The sequence below is a fragment of the Heptranchias perlo genome, chromosome 41 (assembly GCF_035084215.1).
Source record: "Heptranchias perlo isolate sHepPer1 chromosome 41, sHepPer1.hap1, whole genome shotgun sequence".
NCBI lineage: Eukaryota > Metazoa > Chordata > Chondrichthyes > Hexanchiformes > Hexanchidae > Heptranchias > Heptranchias perlo.
The window spans coordinates 9,835,080-9,857,105 of record NC_090365.1 but is presented as its reverse complement, the minus strand read 5'-3'; the positions used below and the strand labels follow the sequence as shown (position 1 = coordinate 9,857,105).

The following is a 22,026-nucleotide window of genomic DNA, read 5'->3' as shown; positions in this document are numbered from 1 at the left end:
AAGAACGCTGACCCGAAGATCGGTGGCTGAATGTCATTGACTGCTAAAGCGTTCCCTGACTGGGAGGGAACCTCTCTGGATACGTTGAGGGCATCCTGAAACCCATCGTACAGGGAACCCCCAGCTTCTGTCGCGACACTACAGACTTCCTACAAAAACTCAGCACCCACAGACCAGTTGAACCAGGAACACTTCTCACCACGATGGACGTCTCGGCACTCTACACCAGTATCCCCCACGATGACGGCATTGCTGCAACAGCCTCAGTACTCAACGCCAACAACAGCCAATCTCCAGACGCCATCCTACAACTCATCCGCTTCATCCTGGATCACAATGTCTTCACCTTCGATAACCAGTTCTTTACCCAAACACACGGAACAGCCATGGGGACCAAATTCGCACCCCAATACGCCAACATTTTCATGCACAAGTTCGAGCACGACTTCTTCACTGCACAGGATCTCCAACCAACGCTATACACCAGATACATCGACGACATTTTCTTCCTATGGACCCACGGCGAAGAATCACTGAAGAGACTACACGATAACATCAACAAGTTCCATCCCACCATCAAACTCACCATGGACTACTCCTCAGAATCGGTTTCTTTCTTGGACACACAAATCTCCATCAAAGACGGGCACCTCAGCACCTCACTCTACCGCAAGCCCACGGACAACCTCACGATGCTCCACTTTTCCAGCTTCCACCCCAACCACATCAAAGAGGCCATCCCCCATGGACAGGCCCTACGAATACACAGGATCTGCTCAGACGAGGAGGAACGCGATGGACACCTACAGACGCTCTCGTAAGAACGGGATATGACGCTCGACTTGTCGATCGACAGTTCCGATGGGCCACAGTGAAGAATCGCATAGACCTCCTCAGAAGACAAACACGGGACGCAACCAACAGAGTACCCTTCGTCGTCCAGTACTTCCCCGAGCGGAGAAACTACACCATGTTCTCCGCAGCCTTCAACAAGTCATCAATGACGACGAACACCTCGCTAAGGCCATCCCCACGCCTCCACTACTCGCCTTCAAACAGCCACCCAACCTCAAACAGACCATCGTTCGCAGCAAATTACCCAGCTTTCAGGAGAACAGCGTCCACGACACCACACAACCCTGCCACGGCAACCTCTGCAAGACATGCCAGATCATCGACACGGATACCACCATCACACGAGAGGACACCACCCACCAGGTACATGGGTCATACTCCTGTGACTCGGCCAACGTTGTCTACCTCATACGTTGCAGGAAAGGATGCCCCGGAGCATGGTACATTGGCGAGACCATGCAGACACTGCGTCAACGGATGAACGGACACCGCGCAACAATCGCCAAACAGGCGGGTTCCCTCCCAGTCGGGGAACACTTTAGCAGTCAAGGACATTCAGCCACCGATCTTCGGTTCAACGTTCTCCAAGGCGGCCTTCGAGACACACGACAACGTAAAATCGTCGAGCAGAAGTTGATAGCCAAGTTCCGCACCCATGAGGACGGCCTCAACCGGGATCTTGGGTTCATGTCACGCTACACGTAACCCCACCAGCAAAAAGGGAAAAAAAGTTATGTGTTTTAATATTCTCTCTCTCTCTCTCTCTGCCATTTGGGTCTCTTTCTTTCTGTCTGTGTAATTGACACAATGTATATCCAGTGTACTGGGACGTGCTGTTCTCCGTGACTGGCCTGTTTGAACAACAACGACACCTTTTGATTGGTGTGATGCTGTCCCAGCATAAGATATGCGATTTGAGAACCTTTCACTCATTCACCTGACGAAGGGGATAATCTCCGAAAGCTTGTGATTTTAAAATAAAATTGTTGGACTATAACCTGGTGTTGTAAGATTCCTTACATTTGTCCACCCCAGTCCATCACCGGCATCTCCACATCATCCTTATTTCTGTAGGTCTCCCTGTTTTACACAGCATTACCCAAACATCTGGCAGGGTTAGAGATCTGTTGCCAGGTTCCATGTTACTCTGATGTTAGCAGGTACAGCTGATGATAGAGCGGCAGGTATTGATTTACCCTTCAACAGCATTCTTCTTGATCCCTGGGCCCACATCCTGCCAATCCCAGGTCTTATTACTGTGCTTTGGCATACTGGTGACAGGAATGGGATGCTTGGTAGCTGAGTAGGAGGTAAAGTTACTGTAGGTGAAGGTGTGTTTGTTAAGGGCATGGGGAAGAGGACTTCTCACCTAGCGGGTGGAGAATGGAGTCAGAGGGGCTTCTCGGTGAGAACTTGGCGTGTGGCTCTGACAGCCGGCAACCATGTGTCTTCACCAGGGTCTTCGGGACTCTCCTGCTCGTCTTCGGCACGTGTTTGCTTATTGGCTTCCTCCTCCAGGTGTTCCACATTTACACATCTTTCTAGTGAGAGATTGAACAATAACAACAATTTGCATTTATATAGCGTCTTTAACGTGGTAAAACATCCTAAGATGTTTCACAGAAGCGTTAGCCGACAAAATTTGACACCGAGCCACATAAGAAGATATTAGGACAGGTGACCAAAAGCTTGATAGAAGAGGTAGGGTTTTAAGGAGCATCTTAGAGGAGGAGAGAGAGGTGGAGAGGCAGAGAGGTTAAGGGAGGAAATTCTAGAGCTTAGGGCCTATACGGCCGAAGGCACGGCCAAGTGATAAAAGTCGGGGATGCACAAGAGGCCAGAATTGGAGGAGCGCAGAGATCTCAGAGGTTGTAGGGCTGGAGGAGGTTACAGAGATAGGGAGGGGTGAGGTCATGGAGAGATTTGAAAACAAGGGTGAGAATTTTAAAATCAGGGCATTTCTAGACCGGGAACCAATGTAGGTCAGCGAGCACGGGGTGATAGGTGAACAGGACTTGGTGCGATACTTTAGCTAGTCCATATTTTAGGTTGGACCTGATCGAAGAAAGCTGAAGAAAATAAAAGCCGTAAAAAGCATGTTAGTTCTCTTTTGCCGTCACTTGAAATCGGCCATTATCTTCAGATCAGTTTGCAGCGTCCATATGAAGTAAATGTGAAGATATGGTGTGCTCAATCATCAGGCTGGTCAATGCATGTCCCTCATTATACTTGTGCTCGGCTGATTTCGGTGGCTGCCATTTAGATGCCACGAGCCAGGCACCAGACAGTAGGTTTATTCTTCCAGAATCCAACCTGTCACTTTCATTTAAAGGTGAAGTAATGATGAAACGGTGAAACAAAGGCATCGTGACTGCTGCAGGGGAAGGAGATAGTCACTTGCATGATGTGATCACACATGACCTGCATATTAAGGGAGCGGAATCCTTTGCAATTTTTGTAAGCTGAATTGCTGATTCACAGTGTTCAGCTCCATTTGCAATTCCTCAGATAATCAAGCAGTCCGTGCCCGCATGCAGCAAGACCTGGACAACATCCAGGCTTGGGCTGATAAATAGCAAGTAACCTTCACACCACACAAGTGCCGGGCAATGACCATCTCCAACAAGAGAGAGTCTAACCATCTCCCCTTGACATTCAATGGCATTACCATCGCTGAATCACCCACCATCAACATCCTGGGGGTCGCCATTGACCAGAAACTCAAATGGACCAGCCACATAAATGCCGAGGCTACTAGAGCAGGTTTGAGGCTGGGTATTCTGTGGCGAGTGACTTTCCTCCAAAGCCTCTCCACTACTTACAAGTCAGGAGTGTAATGGAATACTCTCCACTTGCCTGGGTGAGTGCAGCTGCAACAACACTCAAGAAGCTTAACATCGTCCAGGACAAAGCAGTCCTCTTGATCGGCAGCCTATCCACTGCCTTAAACATCTACTCCCTCCACCACTGGTGCATCGTGGCTACAGTGTGTACTATCCACAGGATGCACTGCAGAAACTCGCCAAGGCTTCTTCGACAGCACCTCCCACACCCACGACCTCCACCACCTAGTAGGACAAGGGCAGCAGGAGCTTGGGAACACCATCACCTACAAGTTCCCCTCCAAGTCACACACCATCCCGACTTTGAAATATATCGCCGTTCCTTCGATTTTGCTGGGTCAATATCCTGGAACTCCCTACCTAACAGTACAGTGGGAGAACCTTTACCACACGTACTGCAGAGGTTCAAGAAGACGGCTCACCACCACTTTCTCAAGGGGCAACTAGAAATGGGCAATAAATGCCGGCCTTGCTAGTGACACCCATATCCTGAGAATAAATTTTTTTAAGTAGTGGCATGGTCCAAAGGAACATACAGGGACACATGAGAATCTTGCAATTCTAAAAAATGGTAGTGCCAATTGCCCATTGAGAAACTTAGTAAGCTTCCTGGTCCGGCAATCGAGCCATCAGCCACGTGCTTTATACATCTATGTGCAGCAGACTGTCTAATGTTGCTTGGAAGGAACCAGAAGAATAGAGGTTATAAGGGCTGAAGTCACTTTCATAGCCTCTGGCAGTGCTGTATCTGGGCAGGAGTTTGACTACAATCAGGTTATAGAAGTTTACAACATGGAAATAGGCCCTTCGGCCCAACATGTCCATGTCGCCCAGTTTATACCACTAAGCTAGTCCCAATTGCCTGCACTTGGCCCATATCCCTCTATACCCATCTTACCCATGTAACTGTCCAAATGCTTTTTAAAAGACAAAATTGTACCCGCCTCTACTACTGTCTCAGGCAGCTCGTTCCAGACACTCACCACCCTTTGAGTGAAAAAATTGCCCCTCTGGACCCTTTTGTATCTCTCCCCTCTCACCTTAAATCTATGCCCCCTCGTTATAGACTCCCCTACCTTTGGGAAAAGATTTTGACTATCTACCTTATCTATGCCCCTCATTATTTTATAGACTTCTATAAGATCACCCCTAAACCTCCTACTCTCCAGGGAAAAAAGGTTGCACCAGGTGGCACAACTGTGGCCTGGACAGGGCAGTGAGGCCCACCAGTGTTGGGCAGGATGATGAAGAACATAGCTGACAGTGGGCAATCTACTAATTCACTGGGAAATACGTCTGACAAAATTACATTATCTGGCCTTCACTTTAACCTTAGAAAGAAGTTCCGCCATCAGCAAGCAGAAAATCACCTGAGATGCAGAATAGACGGAGATTGGCCATATTCCCAATATGTTTCCCCACATTACAACAGTGACTACACTCCAAAAAAGTACGTCAAAGGCTGTGAAGCGCTTTGGGACGTGGTCCCTGAGTTCATGAAAGGCTCTATATAAATGCAAGTTCTTTCTTTCAATACATTATACCCATTTAACTAAATAGAAATTCTACCCGCTCAAATTTCAGTGAGCTGTTAGCTTTTACCCAGTATACAGAAAGGGCAGCCTTTTACTGACATGCAACAGTCCAATATTGTTAAAAAACTCTGTCCCACTAAGCAACATGAAAACTGCTAACATAAACATGTCATATTCAACGGGTCAAAAGCTATTATCCAAAGGCTGACCCTTATTGCCACCAGGCATAACCTTAACAGAAGTCCACTGTGATTGCTGTCAATGCACAGAGCTTGCTCAGGCTCTCGTTCCACTTTCAAGAAAACCTGGCTCTTCCAGCTGCCTGACGTGTGGCATTGATTGAGTGCTTTCCAAATGTCAACAAGCTGCTACCTGATTGAGAAGGAAAGTGGCAAACCAGATCGATAGCAATTTATTGCATTACTCCTGCAACTGCTCGACCTGTGGCTGCGCCGTGCTGAGGGAGTCAACCACCTCCTCAACCAGACTGTTCGAGGGGGTGACACAGACCAACCACCAATAAACTGGAGACTGTGGGCCCTAGACTGGTGGGAAATTCAGCATAGGGAGGGGGATGGTGAAATCCTTCACATTTGCCATGGAGGGTGCTTTGTTAAGTGTCAGCTAGGTTTTGCAGTAGCTCTCTTGCTTCTGAGTCATGAAGGCTACAGGTTCAAGCCCCACTCCACGTCTTCACATAGTCCATGCAGACACTTGGGTGCAGTAATGAGGGAGTGACAAGCTGGTTGGAGGCGATTTTCTGTTGTTGAACTGAGGCACTTTGTTGGAGGAGAGTGGAAAGAACATCTTTCAGATGTAATGTCCTTCACCTTAATGAGTTAAAATTCAATCCATAATACATTAAAAGTCTTGCATATAGTGCACACTTCCTGTTAGCATCACACACACTTCCTGTCAAATTACAGACGTATCATTTTATTATATCCTCACTCATTGTGAGCAATGCCATGATCTGCTTGTATGTGTGTCTGTGTATGTATGCGTGTGTATTTGTGTATGTGTGTGTGTATCTGTATATGTATGCATTTGTGTACATGTGTATGTGTGTGTCTGTGTATGTATGCGTGTGTATTTGTGTGTATGTGTGTGTCTGTGTATGTATCTGTGTGTCCCTGTATGTATGTGTATGTGTCTCTCTATGTTTATATGTGAATGTGTGTGTCCCTCAAGGTTTGTGTGTGTATGTGTATATGTTTGTGTATGTCTCGGTGTATGTATATGTGTGTATAACATGAATTGGGATGCATTTATAACTAAGGAGAACCCATACTCCCGATTTTATGGTAGGTCTTTCTCCGCCGCAGAACGCAATCAAAGGTGAAGGTTGAAGGCAGAGTGAGGGACTGGTGAACAATGGTATCAATTGGTGACATTCTGGAGTGCGACACACCTTCTACATGAGTGCTCCTCTCGGCCCAAACCTGGCAGTTTCAGATCACAGACTCACCACAACGGCTGCCAGCATTCATTCCTTGTACTGTTTCCGAAGGAAAGTCCCATAAATTCACAAATACTCTCCGCCATTCTCTTACATAACTAACTCTGTCTTTTGATTTCAGAGAGATACCCAGGATAACAGAGAAGGCAAGAACAGATTCTGAGATGACAATGGAAGATTTAATCCCCAGATGGGACGGCTGTGTTTAGCCTCAGGGAGGTGTTTGCTTGTTGTGTCAAACAGGAAAATCAAACGGCAGGAGATTCTGACCAAATGAGGGAAAGGGAAGGTGGTCAAATGGAGAGACAGAAGGTAATATTATGTTATCAGAACACAACTGACAGCAAAGGCACTGTTCTGCCATCACTGACTGTACCCATTGGTCCAAATATCTGGCTGAACCGGCTCCACCAAAGAGAGACTTTCTGGTGGGTTCATTTCCTTACAAAAGATTCACCAACTCCACCTCTGACTCAGTAAAAACACTCAGAGCATCTGGAAAGAAAGAACTCGCATTTATATAGCACCTTTCACGTCCCAAAGCGCTTTACAGCCAATGAAGTACTTTTGAAGTGTAGTCACTGTTGTAATGTAGGAAACGCGGCAGCCAATTTGCGCACAGCAAGCTCCCACAAACAGCAATGTGATATTGACCAAATAATCTGTTTTTAATGATGTTGGTCAAGGTGCCGTCTTTCTGATGAGATGCTAAACCATGGCCCCATCTGCCCTCTCAGGTGGACGTAAAAGATTCCATGGCACTATTTCAAAGAGCAGGGGAGTTCTCCCCAGTGTCCTGGCCAATATTTATCCCTCAACCATCATCACCAAAACAGATTATCAGGTCATTATCTCATTGTGGGAGCTTGCTGTGTGCAAATTGGCTGCCACGTTTCCTATATTACAACAGTGACCACACTTCAAAACTACATCATTGGCTGTTAAGCACTTTGGGACGTCCTGAGCTCGTGAAAGGTGCGATATAATTGCAAGTCTTTCTTTCTGTAGACAACCGAATGCGTTGGCACACACGGCCACAGGGATCCGCATGGGCTGATGCCGATTCACCTTGTGTCTCAACCACAAGCAACTTTCCTTCTTGAGGACCACCCCCCCCCCCACTGAAAGAACATCAGGCATTTTAGGCTCAACTCCAGCCAATCCCATCTGGCAGCACGTGCGGTTACAGCAGGGAAACTTGACCCGAGTCAGCTCTTGTGCTGCTTCAGCTGGAAGGAGAACAGCGGGTTTGGTGGAATCAGACTGCATCACAGTGTAACGTGTACAAATACATCCTGACTCCGTGCTGTCACATTAGGTAGCTGTTCCTGGCAGGAAACTGACAAAGAAAAAGTCTCTCATGAAATAACTGACACAAAATTTTATGGCCCACTAATCTGTCGCTCCTTCTGACATTGCCACATGCCGCTCTGCCTTGAAGCCTGGAACTTCAGTACAAAGGAGTCGCTGGTTCTGACTGGCTTGTCTTCTGACTACAGTACTCGGAGGGGGGGCGGTGGGAGGACCTTTCCATCAGTGTTTCCAGATTTGTTTTTGTTCTCTGACTTTTCTTCCAATGAAGGGGACTCTCTGATGTGAGGATTTGCAAACCTTTGATGAAAACGGAGGTCATTTCAGAAAAGCTGCACGACAGAGAGAGAGTGAAAGAGAGAGAGAGACCAGCACCAAAGATCAAAAAACGATACATCAAAACATTGGTGGTTCAGTCAGGATTGAAGGTCTGAATTCCACCCCAAGCTGAACTGTCACTTCCACTCCGAATCCTGGCCAATGTTTATCCCTCACCCAACATCACTAAGACCGATTGTCCATCCTTGGCATTTACCCTCACTGGGTCAGAGGGTGGAAATTCCACCCATGCTTTATCCCCGTCCCCAATCCTGGGGAATGGGGTCATTACTATAAAAGAGATGGATGCTCAGGCCAGTAGCAGCACAACAGGGTCCATTCCCCCCACCCTGGGAGCACCTGGCCAAGGTAGTGCATGGAAACTAGGGTGCAGCCTTTAGAAAAACAGGACACGCGACACCCTTCAGGAGCAGACTTGGGGAGGGGCAACCAGAGAAGGAAGGGGCAGTGCTCGACTCACTCACTGGACTCTTAGATAACTTCACTGCATGTCTCATCAATCTTTTTCCTCATACTTTTCAAGAACGTCTACAGTAGGACCTTCTGGAGCAAGGACGCAGGGCGTGACACCCAGGCATACAGAATTGTTCTTACTTGGACCTTCAAGGAAAATGGACTCCTTGGGTGTCCTCACCAGCAAGCCTGCCAGGATTGTCACTCATGCCACCTGGAGAGATGTGGCACTGGCACTAAGTGCCAACTTTCTCACCCCTAGGACTGCAGACCGTTGCCCCAAGAAGTTCAATGACCTCACCAGTACAGGCAAGATAACAAATCAGCCACTCTCCCTTTTCTTCCTCGGTCACTCTGGACACCAGAACACTCTTCACACTCTAAAAACTTGCACAACTAACCCTCAGAACAGCACCACATGCCAGGCCTCTGACATCCCCCCTCTGAGCACCATGCCATTGGAATTTAGGAAGTGACACCATGCTGCCGAGGAACAAGCTCCAGAGATGCAGCCAGCAGTATCTCCCCTGCCAGAAGGGGAGGGTCACCTGGCCGTGGTTCAGTGGGTAACACTCTCGCCTCTGAGTCAGAAGGTTGTAAGTTCAAGTCCCATTCTAGAGACTTGAGCACAAAATCTAGGCTGACACTCCAGTGCAGTACTGAGGGAGCACTGCAATATCGGAGGTGCCGTCTTTTGGATGAGAAGTTAAACCAAGGCCCCAACTGCCCTCTTAGGTGGTAAATAGATCCCACTTTGAAGAACCAGAGTTCTCCTTGAAGAAGAGCAGTGAGAGAGAGAGGAACAGAAACATACTCAGGCAGAGAGAGAGAGATAATGGGGCAGAGAGAGAGAGAGAGAGAGATAATGGGGCAGAGAGAGAGAGAGAGAGAGATAATGGGGCAGAGAGAGAGAGAGAGAGAGAGATAATGGGGCAGAGAGAGAGAGAGACAGATACTGGGGCAGAAAGAGAGATAGATAGATACTGGGGCAGAGAGAGACAGATACTGGGGCAGAGAGAGAGAGAGACAGACAGATAATGGGGTAGAAAGAGAGAGCGATTCTGGGGCAGAGAGAGAGAGACAGATACTGGGGCAGAAGAAAGAGAGAGAACAGATATACTGGGGCAGTGTTGCGAGATACTGGGGCAGTGTTGCGAGATACTGGGGCAGTGTTGCGAGATACTGGGGCAGTGTTGCGAGATACTGGGGCAGTGTTGCGAGATACTGGGGCAGTGTTGCGAGATACTGGGGCAGTGTTGCGAGATACTGGGGCAGTGTTGCGAGATACTGGGGCAGTGTTGCGAGATACTGGGGCAGTGTTGAGAGATACTGGGGCAGTGTTGAGAGATACTGGGGCAGTGTTGCGAGATACTGGGGCAGTGTTGCGAGATACTGGGGCAGTGTTGCGAGATACTGGGGCAGTGTTGCGAGATACTGGGGCAGTGTTGCGAGATACTGGGGCAGTGTTGCGAGATACTGGGGCAGTGTTGCGAGATACTGGGGCAGTGTTGCGAGATACTGGGGCAGTGTTGAGAGATACTGGGGCAGTGTTGAGAGATACTGGGACAGTGAGAGAGAGATTGATACTGCGGCAGGAGAGAGAGAGAGAGAGCCACAGATACGTACTGGAGCAGTGGGAGGTTTTGTTTTTTGCCCTTGTTGTGGGAACAGGCAGCGTTACTCAATGTGAAAGTAAAATTTTGCTCTAACATCAAGTCTCCCCCCCCATGTCTTAAAGGAGCAGTCAACTTAACTCCTCCCATCCCTAAATCCACCTGTTGCCTGGCTCAGTCTCCCTTCCCCCAGACATCATCATTGGCTGCTCCATCTTCTGACAGAAAGAACTAACCCAAGACTGACAGGGTGGCAAATAAAATACAATTTCTCCCTCCAACAACAAACCTTTTACACTGCAGTTTCGATCCTTCAACGGTTGGCACCCCTGTGACTGCCAAGGCAAGGACACTTATATTCAAGTGGATTGAGTCACACATCCCAATCTGTTGCAATTGTTTTATCGGAGTGAATATTGACACCACCATGTCAGCCAATGAGTTGGAGGCGGGGCAGGACTTGTGGTTTTCATTTACTCATAAACTACAGCAAGCAGAGTCTATTTACTCAGCAAACAGGGTCTATTTACGACAGCAAACAGAGTCTATTTACTACAGCAAACAGAGGGGGAAAAATTGGTTAAGGGTCCGTTCTGGGCGATGGTAGTGCGATGCGCTAACACCCCACGCCTGATGGACCCTGGGCAGGCAAGACGCAAGTTTGGTTCCCAGGGAGCACTTACCTGCCATTGGCGTTCCTTTCCAGGCCTTGCACGTGGAATGAATGCAATTTGCACTTTCCACCACCAGAGGGAGCGCCATCTCTTAAAGGGAGGATGTTTCTTAGAAATCTCTTAAAGGTAGCTTGTACCTGTTATTTGATGAAAATAACAGTCTACTGTCTGCATGGAGTCTGAACAGAGATCAGACATCGCACACATAAAACACAGATGCAGATCCCATCCCTATGTTTACATACTGATGAGTTATGTTAAAACATTGAATAAAGGTTGCACATTACTAAATCCCACATCCTCCAATTTGCACATCAGACTTCACCAATCTGCCGATCTGAGTTGGTACCAGGCCTGCGAGAGGGCATGCACCAAGGTTCTCTGCTGATGCACTAGAAACCTTGGGTGCAAGAGGTGGATAGAAGGAGGGACATCCTATATCCGCAGTTGGGGGGGTGGGGGGGGCAAGAGGCCCTCCAGACATATACCCAAAAGACTGTGGGAGGCAGCGTGGGACGAAGTCAATGCCAGGCACACAGCACCATGAACATGGATGCAGTTTAGGAAGAAGTTCAATGCTTTGACGTGAGTGGGCAAGGTGAGTGAGGTCAACTGTCAAGTGGCGTCTCCTGCCAACTGCACCACGCACTACACCCCCCATCACCCACATACCAATAAACTCTTTCCATCAGCACTTAACTCTTCAAATCAGATGCTTCCTCCCGCCCTTACGCATTACCACTGTTTCAAGCCACCCACCCACAACTCACAGGCCACACACACACTGGCAGCTATTCAACCATGACAGCCACATCACCCAGGCACACACCTCGCTTTCTTGCAGGGGAAGGTGGCGCATATCAAGAGGCAGCAAGTGGCAGTGGCATTTAGCCCCTCAAGCCTGTTCCACCATTCAGTGAGATCACGGTGGACCTGTGACCTAACTCCATATACCCACCGTAGCCCCATATGCCTTAATACCCTTGGTTCACAGAAATCTATCAATCTTAGATTTAATATTCACAAGTGAGCTAGCATCAACTGCCGTCTGTAGAAGGGCTTTCCAAACGTCTCCCACCTTTTGAGTGTAGAAGCATTTCCTAACTTCACTCCTGCACGTCCTGGCTCTAAATGTTAGACTATGTCCCCACGTCCTAGTATTGAAATCTAGGAGACCTCCAAAAATGGTTACAAATGTCTCGGCAGCCAGAGGCAATAATCCAGCCACTAACCTGTAAATCCTGCATGGTCCCTTTAAATAGCGCCAATGGGGGGTCCTCCAGGCACTCTAAGACACGTTCAGATGGTCGGGGTTAAGACATTTTCTCCCTACTTTACATGATTCCAGCGTTTCTTATCTGCGCCTGCTCAAACTCCTATACCAAGATGGCATCTGGCATACGTCACGCAGGAAACATGCGTGCACATCCAAGACGCCATCTTGGATGTCAGAGATGCCGTGTAGCACCGAAACAATGGGCGCTACACGGCCCAATTTAGCGCCTATAGTCTCTAATGCAGTCTATTTGCTCAGCAGAGTCTCTACATCAAACTCATGAACTACAGCAAACACAGTCTCTCAACTCATGACTGAAACTACAGCAAAGTCTTCCGAGTACAGTGGATTATTTCTCCAGCAAAATGCATTGAGTAGAGGATAGTTGCATAATACAAATTATGTGTGTAAAATCAATCCCAGTCACTTACAGCAGTGCGGTCTCCAGGCATGATTGACGGGGCATTTACCAAATCATCTCCATTCTGGCCTGGACTTGTGGTGTCACAATTTGCAGCCTTGTTTTATTTATTCTCTGCAATCCATTTCCAACATCCTGAATCAGAGAAGATGGAACTCTGCAGACAAATAAAGTGCTCGCTGGTAAACAGCTGGATGGGACTGAGGCCCACATCTGCAAATGGCCTACACATCTCACTCCCCCCTCAAATCAGGGCCTTCCTCTCACGCGTAACCTTGATTTTCCTACAACCACGTGCAAGACCTTAAATCAACCTGTTTCATTACTGTCGGGAGACATAAACGTTTTGTAGCAAGACTGATCTGTGACACTGAAAGGTACAGGAAGATTCCGAGCACCATAAGCAGTCAGGGACTCCACTCCGTACCGGACGTGCATAACCTTTAAGGAATGACTTCAAGGTCATTCTAACTTTTGATGTGAAGACACCATGATTATATCAAACAATCTGTAATGTTTAAATTCACCACACTCAATGTTTAAATTTCACCACACTCAAGTGTTTCTGTTGGATGCTGAAGCATTGATTGATAGACACAGCAGACATTGCTCCTGTTGATCTTGCAGGGTGTCAGGCGGGAAACATCTTTTCACTCCCCTCGTATTGTACACTCTGCAGCCATCACCAAGAAGTGCGTCTGTCAGTGTCCCCGAGGTACAGGAGACCAGGTATGAAGAAACTTCTGAGCCTCAAAACGAGTCATCATCCACCAAATATAACAAAAGAAATGTAGTAAAATTTTCTCCCACAGGGCCCAGAAAAACAATGAATTTCAGTGGAAGCTTTATTTCAACTGAGGGCAAAGGGCTAAAGGAATATTGGCAGGAATGTCTTGCTTGCAAGCCAAAATCTCACGCTGTAAACAAATAATTCATTCACCACTCTAGACACTAGCAACATTTTATATAAAAGTAAGTTCTTTCTATCTTCCAGCATATTAACACATTAACAAGGGTCCTTTCATAAGACACAGATGGCAATGGACCAACTTTAATGACAGAGGAGTTGGCCGAGTTTCACTTTATTGGTCTTGCAGACACTTTGGCGTGGTTTGATCGTACAGAGCAGTACAGTGCCATCCTGGAATGTGAAGTGTGCGCATTGTGATACAGCATTCCACAGTGTACCATAATCTACACAACTCAGTCTCCACCATAAACAGATCCGGGGGACCTGCAGCCCAACACAGAACTGGGTATGTGCTCAACAAGGGCTTGGTGGGAAGATTTATCCTTCCAATCAATGCCATCACGAATTGGGAATGTAGAGCGACAGGGTCTCAATATTTGTGCCACACTGACAACAGCTTGTATTCAACCCTGAGTGCATTTAATTCAAACAGCTTCCATCATCACATGCTAGCGTCAGCCGACTGAATGTGCTTCACACCAACAATTATTCATGATTAATCCTCACGTTTTGAAACATTTAAAGAGCGGTTTCAGAAAATAATTCAGTATTAGAGCTTACCTAAAATCTTCTGTCATCCTGAGTGTTCACCAACAAAAGAAAATGGCCGGTCTCCCATCCCCCACTCCATGACGTAAGGGGCCATTTTGAGAATTGTTCAGATGTGAATTGATTATTAGTGATGACATCGCTTCGCTAAAATCAAACACCTCTTGCATCAAACTATTTCACAAAATCCTTCAATTGGCCCTTGTTTCCCCCCCAAAATGGATACAGACAGACATTATCAACACTAAGCATACTGGGAAATTACCAGCCCTCCCCCCCCACCCCATTCTAACAATATACAAAAGTCACTTAAGCATCATCACACAGAGTTGCCAATCAGATACCGTGATGACATTTCTATTAGAGGTCAACTCCGTCTGACTTTTATTTCCAATAATGTGAACGGTCACCTGCCATTTTAATTATTTTTTGTTGTACAACATAGCACCAATCCTAGGTTGTTGTTCATTCCCCCCATCCCATCCCCTTTTTCTAATTATACTTGTTCTTTACCACAGTAGCTGTAAAATTCTGTTGTCTCACCGGAATGTTCTGCCACCATTTCCTCCAATTTGTGCGCAATGATAAACACCTCGCCAGAGGCAGCCTTCCACAGCTGGAATTAGTGGCAGATGTGAGGTCTGACCTGCACCGTCTGACTAGGGTCGCCAACTCTGGTTGGACGTATTCCTGGAGGCTTGACCACATGACCTTCTGCCCCATCCGGTCAAACAGTTTTTTTTCCCCCATCTCCAATAATTTTATAACAAAAGTGTACAAAGAAAATGAAAAAAAACCCACAATTTTCTTATACCCATATGATTTTTCTCCAGGGTTGCTCACAGCGGTGTCCAGGAGATTAATCTTTCATTCCCGGAGACTCCAGGACAATCCTGGAGGGTTGGCAACCCCTATGTCCGACCCTCCTGGAATCAATGGGAAGCAGTCTCTGCCACAAGAAATGAAAGGGGCTGGGATGGCAATTATATTACAATATATTTTTAAAAATCAGAAAAAATTCAAATGAACATTCAGCATACTGTTTGTTTTTGAAGAGGATGAGAAGATAAGGAGCTTGCTATGCAAAACCCTGAAGCAGCTACATTAGGATGGTGCAAAACCACAGATGACTCACCTGCAATTTATTTTAACACTAGCCCACTATAATGGTAAGTGACCTTTCCGATTTCCCACACTAGGCAGAGTTGCCACTCATTTAGTGCCGGAACTTTGCATTAACTAGTTGCTAACCTTTTTTTGTGTTGCTGTATAAAGCAGTGACCTTCCAAGTCTTATGTACTTACGCGGTCTCGTCGTTTAGAAATTCCAGCTCCCCATAGGCGTCCTCATAGTCCACTCCTCCTCCCCTAGCTGTGCCTTCCACGGTCCTGTACGGTATGTTGACAGTCCCACGGGCACCAGAGGTCCTCAGCACCTTCAGCTCCATTATGCCAATGCTCTCACTCACGTGGTAAATCTTGTCTTCAAATGTGAAGATGCCAGCGTGGTCATCGTCCAAGATTGTCACCGTGGCAACCAAGGGGGAAACAAGTCGCCCTTTGGGATATGATGTTGGGTCCGAGTCAAACATTCCTTCGGCATCTCCGCTTCTCAGGTTCCCAAGACGGACAAAGAAATGTTCGTCTTCCTCAAAGATATCATCGTCAATGATGCCCACGGTGATCTCTTTTGTTGTTTCACCTGGCTTGAAGATCAAGGTGCCTTCGCTGTATTCATAGTCCGAGCCAGCGTTGGCCGAGCCATCTTCCGTCCGGTAGTCCACGTAGAAGGTGCTGTTCTGCTGCCCGCCTTTGCATGTCACAGTCAGAGTGACAAGCCCGCAGTTCTCAAGGCACTGGTAGTTGGCAGGATCAAAGCAGATTTTGCTGCACATCTCTTCCTCTGGGTCAGGCTTCAACTCGTGAAGGTTTGTTGTCCGCTTTGCATGATCTGCAGCGTGCTTCTTCAAGATGTTGCCTGCGCCGGTCATCATCCTTGTAGCCTGAATACGGTAAAAGGCCCTGCTCTTTTGTTGGTGGAGCAGGGCATAGTAATTGGCCATCTCAACTAGTTGTTCCAGCTCTCGATCTGGATACTTTTGCTTGAGATCTTTAAGGATTCGGATGGCTTCCTTGCGACTCTCGTCTAAGTCTTTGGCTTCTAGAGTGATCACGGTTCCATCGGGAAGGACACTGTCCCCGTGCTCCAGGATCATTGTCCCATCCATCTCTATACCCTTAGGGAGCTCTCCCTCAGTCTCTATAATGATGCCCCTGCGTCTATCTGCACGGTATCTTTTGTAGACATACTTGTAGAAGAGTAGCCTCTTATCAGCGATCCAAGCGAAGACAACACAAACTGGGAAAAACATGAGAGTCAACAACCCTTCCCATACCTGGACGACGCCTGGGGAGAAAACTGCCAGAATCAGGTACAGCCAGATGTAGGCAAAAATGCTCCACGACGCAGTGACAAAAAACACACGCAAGTGCTTGACCCTCCGAACTTCACCATCAGGGATGCAGTAGACGCAAATTGCAATGATGACAAACATGTTGAAGGCTGCACTGCCAACAATCGTGCCCGGTCCCAATTCTCCGGCATGGAAGCCGTGTCCACACACCTCAATGAGCGACAAGAGAATTTCTGGCGCTGAGGAGCCGAGAGCCATTAGGGTCAAGTTAGACACAGTCTCGTTCCAGATTCGAACAGTGGCTATGCTGGTCTCCCCATTAGGTTTAGTGATGGTAATCTCTTTCTCCTGCGAAGTGATGACTTCAATGGACGCCATGAAGCGATCGGCTATGATGGAGACACCAAGGAACATGTACATCATTGCAACAAAATAGACGATAGCCCTGGCAACTTTGTCTCCTAAGGACGGGTTTTGTGGGAACCATATTGGGAGTATGATCCCACGGTTACATTGGAAAGACCCAAAACATGATGAATTGTTCTGGTTAACAGGGTCTTCTGTGTCAGTCCCTTCTGCCTCCCAAATGGTCATCATGAATATGGTGACCATGAGCCCAGACCCCAGGAGAGGGGACAGGACTGTTCTCCACTGTAACTTGGCCATTGGCGTGGTTTTGTTAGAGAGAATAACCTTGATTTCAGTATCTCACAACCTTCAGATGCCTGTAAAAAAGATAAAAGGAAACTGAAATTGTTACACTTCAAGGCATGGCAGCTGGGAACATGAACATTTCACTCAATTAAATCAGACAAATATTTGGTACAACTGTAATCACTCAAGAAATTAATTTGAGGGATCTGTCGTTTTGTAATGCAGTCTCTTGCAAGACATTAATTCCCATATTTAAACATGGGGTGGATTGATGTCAATCCAATGCACAGTCACAGCATTCATGCAATAATGTGTTTGAACAGCCTCAAAGAGAGAATCCACATCCTTATTTCAAAATTGACAATGCTCACCTGGCACCGTGTTCCATGCCCCTGAACTGACCTTTTATTCACACATGGGGATTACTATCTTAGCAAACTCAATTGCCAAAACGTAAAACCCCTTTAATTCTGGATAAACTTAAAATGGGTTGTGCTGTCTTAGTGCTGTTCCAGTGAGTACAATTCATGTAAGACCTCATGCAGGCTTCATTACTCTTACACTTGATTAGAACCAGCATAATTGAACTGTAAGCTTATTTAGGAAAGAAAGACTTGCTTTTACATAGCACCTTTCATGACTTCAGGACACCCAAAGCGCTTTACAGCCAATTAAATATTTTTAAAGCAAAGTCACTGCTGTAATGTTATAAATGCAGCAGCCAATTTGTACACAGTAAGCTCCCACAAACTGCAATGGATTAAACGGCCAGATAATCTGTATTTTAGTGACGTTGGTTGAGGGATAAATATTGGCCAGGACTCCGGGGAGAACTCCCCTGCTCTTCTTCGAAATAGTGCCATGGGATCATTTACATCCATGTGAGGAGGCAGATGGGGTCTCATCCAAAAGACAGCACCCCCTCAGTACTGCACTGGAATATCAGCATAGATTATGTGCTCAAGTCCCTGGAATGGGACTTTGAACCTACAACCTGCTGCCTTAGAGGTGAGAGTACTACCAACTGAGCCAAGACTGACACTACTTCTGCTCATGATCTTCTGAGCTACGTTGGTGAGGTGGTCCTTGTAGGTAAGTTTGAGATCTAGAGTTACTCCTGTATCTACAGGCTTTGGGCCTTGTGCCAGCGAGACACTGGACTTAAGTCTCCATGTTCTGCAATAATCACTGATGGCTGCCATGCCTTCGTTCAAGTTGTAATTAATCTTTTTAAAGTCTCTGTCTCTTGAAGCCAGGCAGATGTCATCTGCATACTTGAATGGCCTGGAGATTGTTGGGAGGCAGATCATTTGTAAATATGTTAAAAAGAGTTGGAGCAAGAAGATCCCTGAGGGAAACCATTCTTCTGGATTCCCCGTATGCTCAGCTTATTGCCTAGCATCATCTGGACTTGTCTATCTTGAAGCATCATCTCCGTAGTCATAACAACCCATTGAGGTGATATCTTGACCAGTAGGCCAGTGTGCCTGTAGGTATCATACGCTGCTGTCAAATTAAGAAACATAGCCTATGTTTTCTCCTTCAGTTGGCAACCATTTTCTATAGGCTGTATACAGTGACACCACTATTCCCGGCCAGAATGGAGATGATTGGGTAATTCCCCAGTCAATCATGCCTGGAGACCGCGCTGCAGTAAGTGACTGGGATTGATTTTATGCACACAATTTGTATTATGTAATTATCCTCCACTCACTGCATTTTGCTGGAGAAATAATCCTGCTTTTATCGGGAGAAGTTGCTGTAGTTTCGGTCATGGGCTCTGTTTGCTGTAGTTCGTAGGGACTCTTTTTAAGTAAACTCTATTTGCTGAGTAAATAGACTGGTGTAAGTCCTGCCTCGACTCCAACTCATTGGCTGACACAGTGGTGTCAATACTCACTTTGTTTTCTATATATGTGGCAAGAGTAAGAACTTGGCCACAAAGTGTTCCTATTTGGTCAGAAGCCAGGCTTCGGAGCCGGGTTGACTAAGGACCTCATTCTTTGCAGAATTAGCCATTCCAGAAGTCTGTAAGCTCGGCTCAGAAGTGATATTGGACAGTAGCTGGCTGGGAGGGGGTGGTCCTTCCCTGGTTTTGGTACAACTATCACCCTAGCTTTCCGCCATATGGCATGTTGCTCCCTTGGCTGACCCAGGACATAAAGATTGACAGCCATCGTATGCTCTTCTTTCCCAGGTGTTGGATTTCTGGTGAGCTCATGCGATTCACTAGTAGCGATATGAAGATGGTGTGAAGGTGCAGCCCGTTGCACCCTAACCCGAATGCAACATGAATTTGCGGCTGCAGTTCCCTGCACAGCCAATTCTCAAGTGCGGCCTCTGTATAAAATGCAGCACAGGTAGGAGTGTCACCCACATTTTGCTCTCCTCCCTCCTAGCCACTAGCTACGATGTCAGCTGTGACTCTCTCACCTCAGAGTCAGAAAGTTGTGGGTTCAAGTCACACTCCAGATACTTGAGCACATAATCCAGGCTGGCATTCCCAGTTCAGTACTGAGGGAGCACTGCACTGTCAGAGGTGCCGCCTTTCGGATGAGATGTAAAAGATCCTGTGTCACTATTGTAAGAAGAGCAGGGGAGTTGCCATGGGTCAATATTTATCCCTCAACCAACATCTAAAACAGATTACCTGATCACTATCAAATTGCTATTTGTGGGACCTTGGTGTGCGCAAATTGGCTGCCACGTTTCCTACATTACATCAAAAATACTTAATTGGCTGTAAAGCGCTTTGGGATGTCCTGAGATCGTGAAAGACACTATATAAATGCAAATTCTTTCTTTTATATATTACAGAGCAGCATTGGCTGTCACCAGGCTGGTCACGAGGAGACTCTGAGAGACGATGGTGTGAAAACAAATTAAATACCTTAGAGAATTCTAATAGTAATGCTTTGTTGAGTGTTCAGTTCTGCATGCTCACCACCGCCAATACCAATCTGAGAGTTATTCATCTGTTTTGGCTCTTCCAGTAACTCATTTATATAAAACACAATATTTCCAAATTAAATATCAGATATATAAGTGTTCAATCCAACAGCCGTATACAATAAGGGCAGAAAACTGGTTTCATGCTTAACAAAAGCTCTGTGCAATGACCCAGCTCCAACTGTCATATTGTCCATCTACCATGAAATGGAGATGAGGCACTGATCAGCCATGATCTAACTGAATGGCGGAACAGGCTTGAGGGGCTGAATGGCCTCCTCCTGTTCCTATCCAGTAGGCTCGAGGGGCTGAATGGCCTACTCCTGTTCCTGTATAACACGGAGGGGCTTTATGTACACCAACTTGTGACTAAAAAGCTCAGCAGGAATTGGCCAGACGCTGGGGATTGCAGGTGTAAGGCTGAGCCCTCCATCGCAACATGTGGGCATCGCTGGCAAGGGCAGTATTTACTGCCCATCCCCAGCTGCCCTTGAGAAGGTGGTGGTGAGCCGCCTTCTTGAAACGCTACAGTCCATGTGGTGAAGGTGCTGTTAGGTAGGGAGTTCCAGGATTCTGACCCAGCGACGATAAAGGAGCGGCGATATATTTCCAAGTCGGAATGGTGTTCATTCTGGATTTCGTCTCCCACAGGCACTAATTGCCCCATCCGTATCTCTCCCAATTTATATTCTTCATGCGAGACCCCAGACAGTAAAGCCTGGATATTCCGATCAGCGTTATTTAAACAAAGTTTTATTTTAAAATCTGAAAATCTAGGCCATTCGGCATGAGGACGATACTGTCGTCACCTGCTGTCCAGAACCACACTGTCCATGCTCGGTCACTGGATCCCTTGGCCAGGGGCACTGAAGACAATTGTAACCTTCCAAATCAGCTGTCCCAAGTCACAGTGTTAGAGATTTCGATTGAGAAATAGTACCGAATCCATTTATATTCTTATGTTATATTCCATTTTGGCTCAGTAGTTAAAATAATTAGAATTGAAAGACTGCAGAAAGGCTGAAAATGTGTCTGTACATTTGTCGTGTCACACATTGTTTACATATAGATTCGCTTTATCACCCCAACTGGAGACTCGGTTCTCTTTTTATGCCTTGCTAACCCAAAACATGCTTTCTGTGCAACTTTGGGATCCTAATATTTAGCAGGCCTACAAAAAGAAGAGAAAACTTGCATTTATACTACCTCAGGACGTGCTTTACAGCCAATGAAGTACTTTTTTTGAAGTGCAATCACTGTTGTAATGTAGGAAACACGGCAGCCAATTTGCACACAGAAAGCTCCCTCGAACAGCAATGAAATAAATGACCAGATCATCTGTTTTTAGTGCTGTTGGTTGAGGGATAAATATTGGCCCAGGGCAACGGGACTGGGAACATCTTGACAGGGACTGGCACCAAAAGTGGGTAAAGGTTCTGGAATGCAGATGCCTATTGATTAGTGCAGCTAGGAATGGTATAAATGGGGTGCAATCGGAGCCATAGGTTGGGGGATGAAGCAGGGAGACATTGGGAGGGGTGAACACAACTGGCTGTAACGTGTGCATCTCCCACGACTGCATCTGATGTAATCTGGATGTTGGCCACGAGCGCTGAGAACAGCTGAGAGGAGCCGAGCCGAGCGGAGGGAGCGTCCGATAAAAGGCGGGATTTCAGAGCGCTGAGAACAGCTGAGAGAAGCCGAGCCGAGCG

At 46.8% G+C, this 22,026-nt stretch overlaps 1 protein-coding gene across 9 annotated transcripts in view; it reads right to left on the bottom strand.

The window, feature by feature from the left end:
• LOC137306046 (sodium/calcium exchanger 3-like) overlaps positions 1 to 17,377 on the bottom strand; it is a 237,655-nt gene extending 220,278 nt beyond the window's left edge. For 8 of the 9 annotated variants that reach the window (XM_067975079.1, XM_067975086.1, XM_067975085.1 and 5 more), the window contains exon 1: positions 15,603 to 17,146. In XM_067975079.1, the coding sequence (XP_067831180.1) occupies positions 15,603 to 17,134 (1,532 nt within the window). In that variant the 5' untranslated portion in view covers positions 17,135 to 17,146. Of the gene's footprint in view, positions 1 to 15,602 lie in introns of all 9 variants that reach the window. The other variant, XM_067975077.1, reaches the window with a different exon arrangement.
• Positions 17,378 to 22,026: the final 4,649 nt, after the last annotated feature.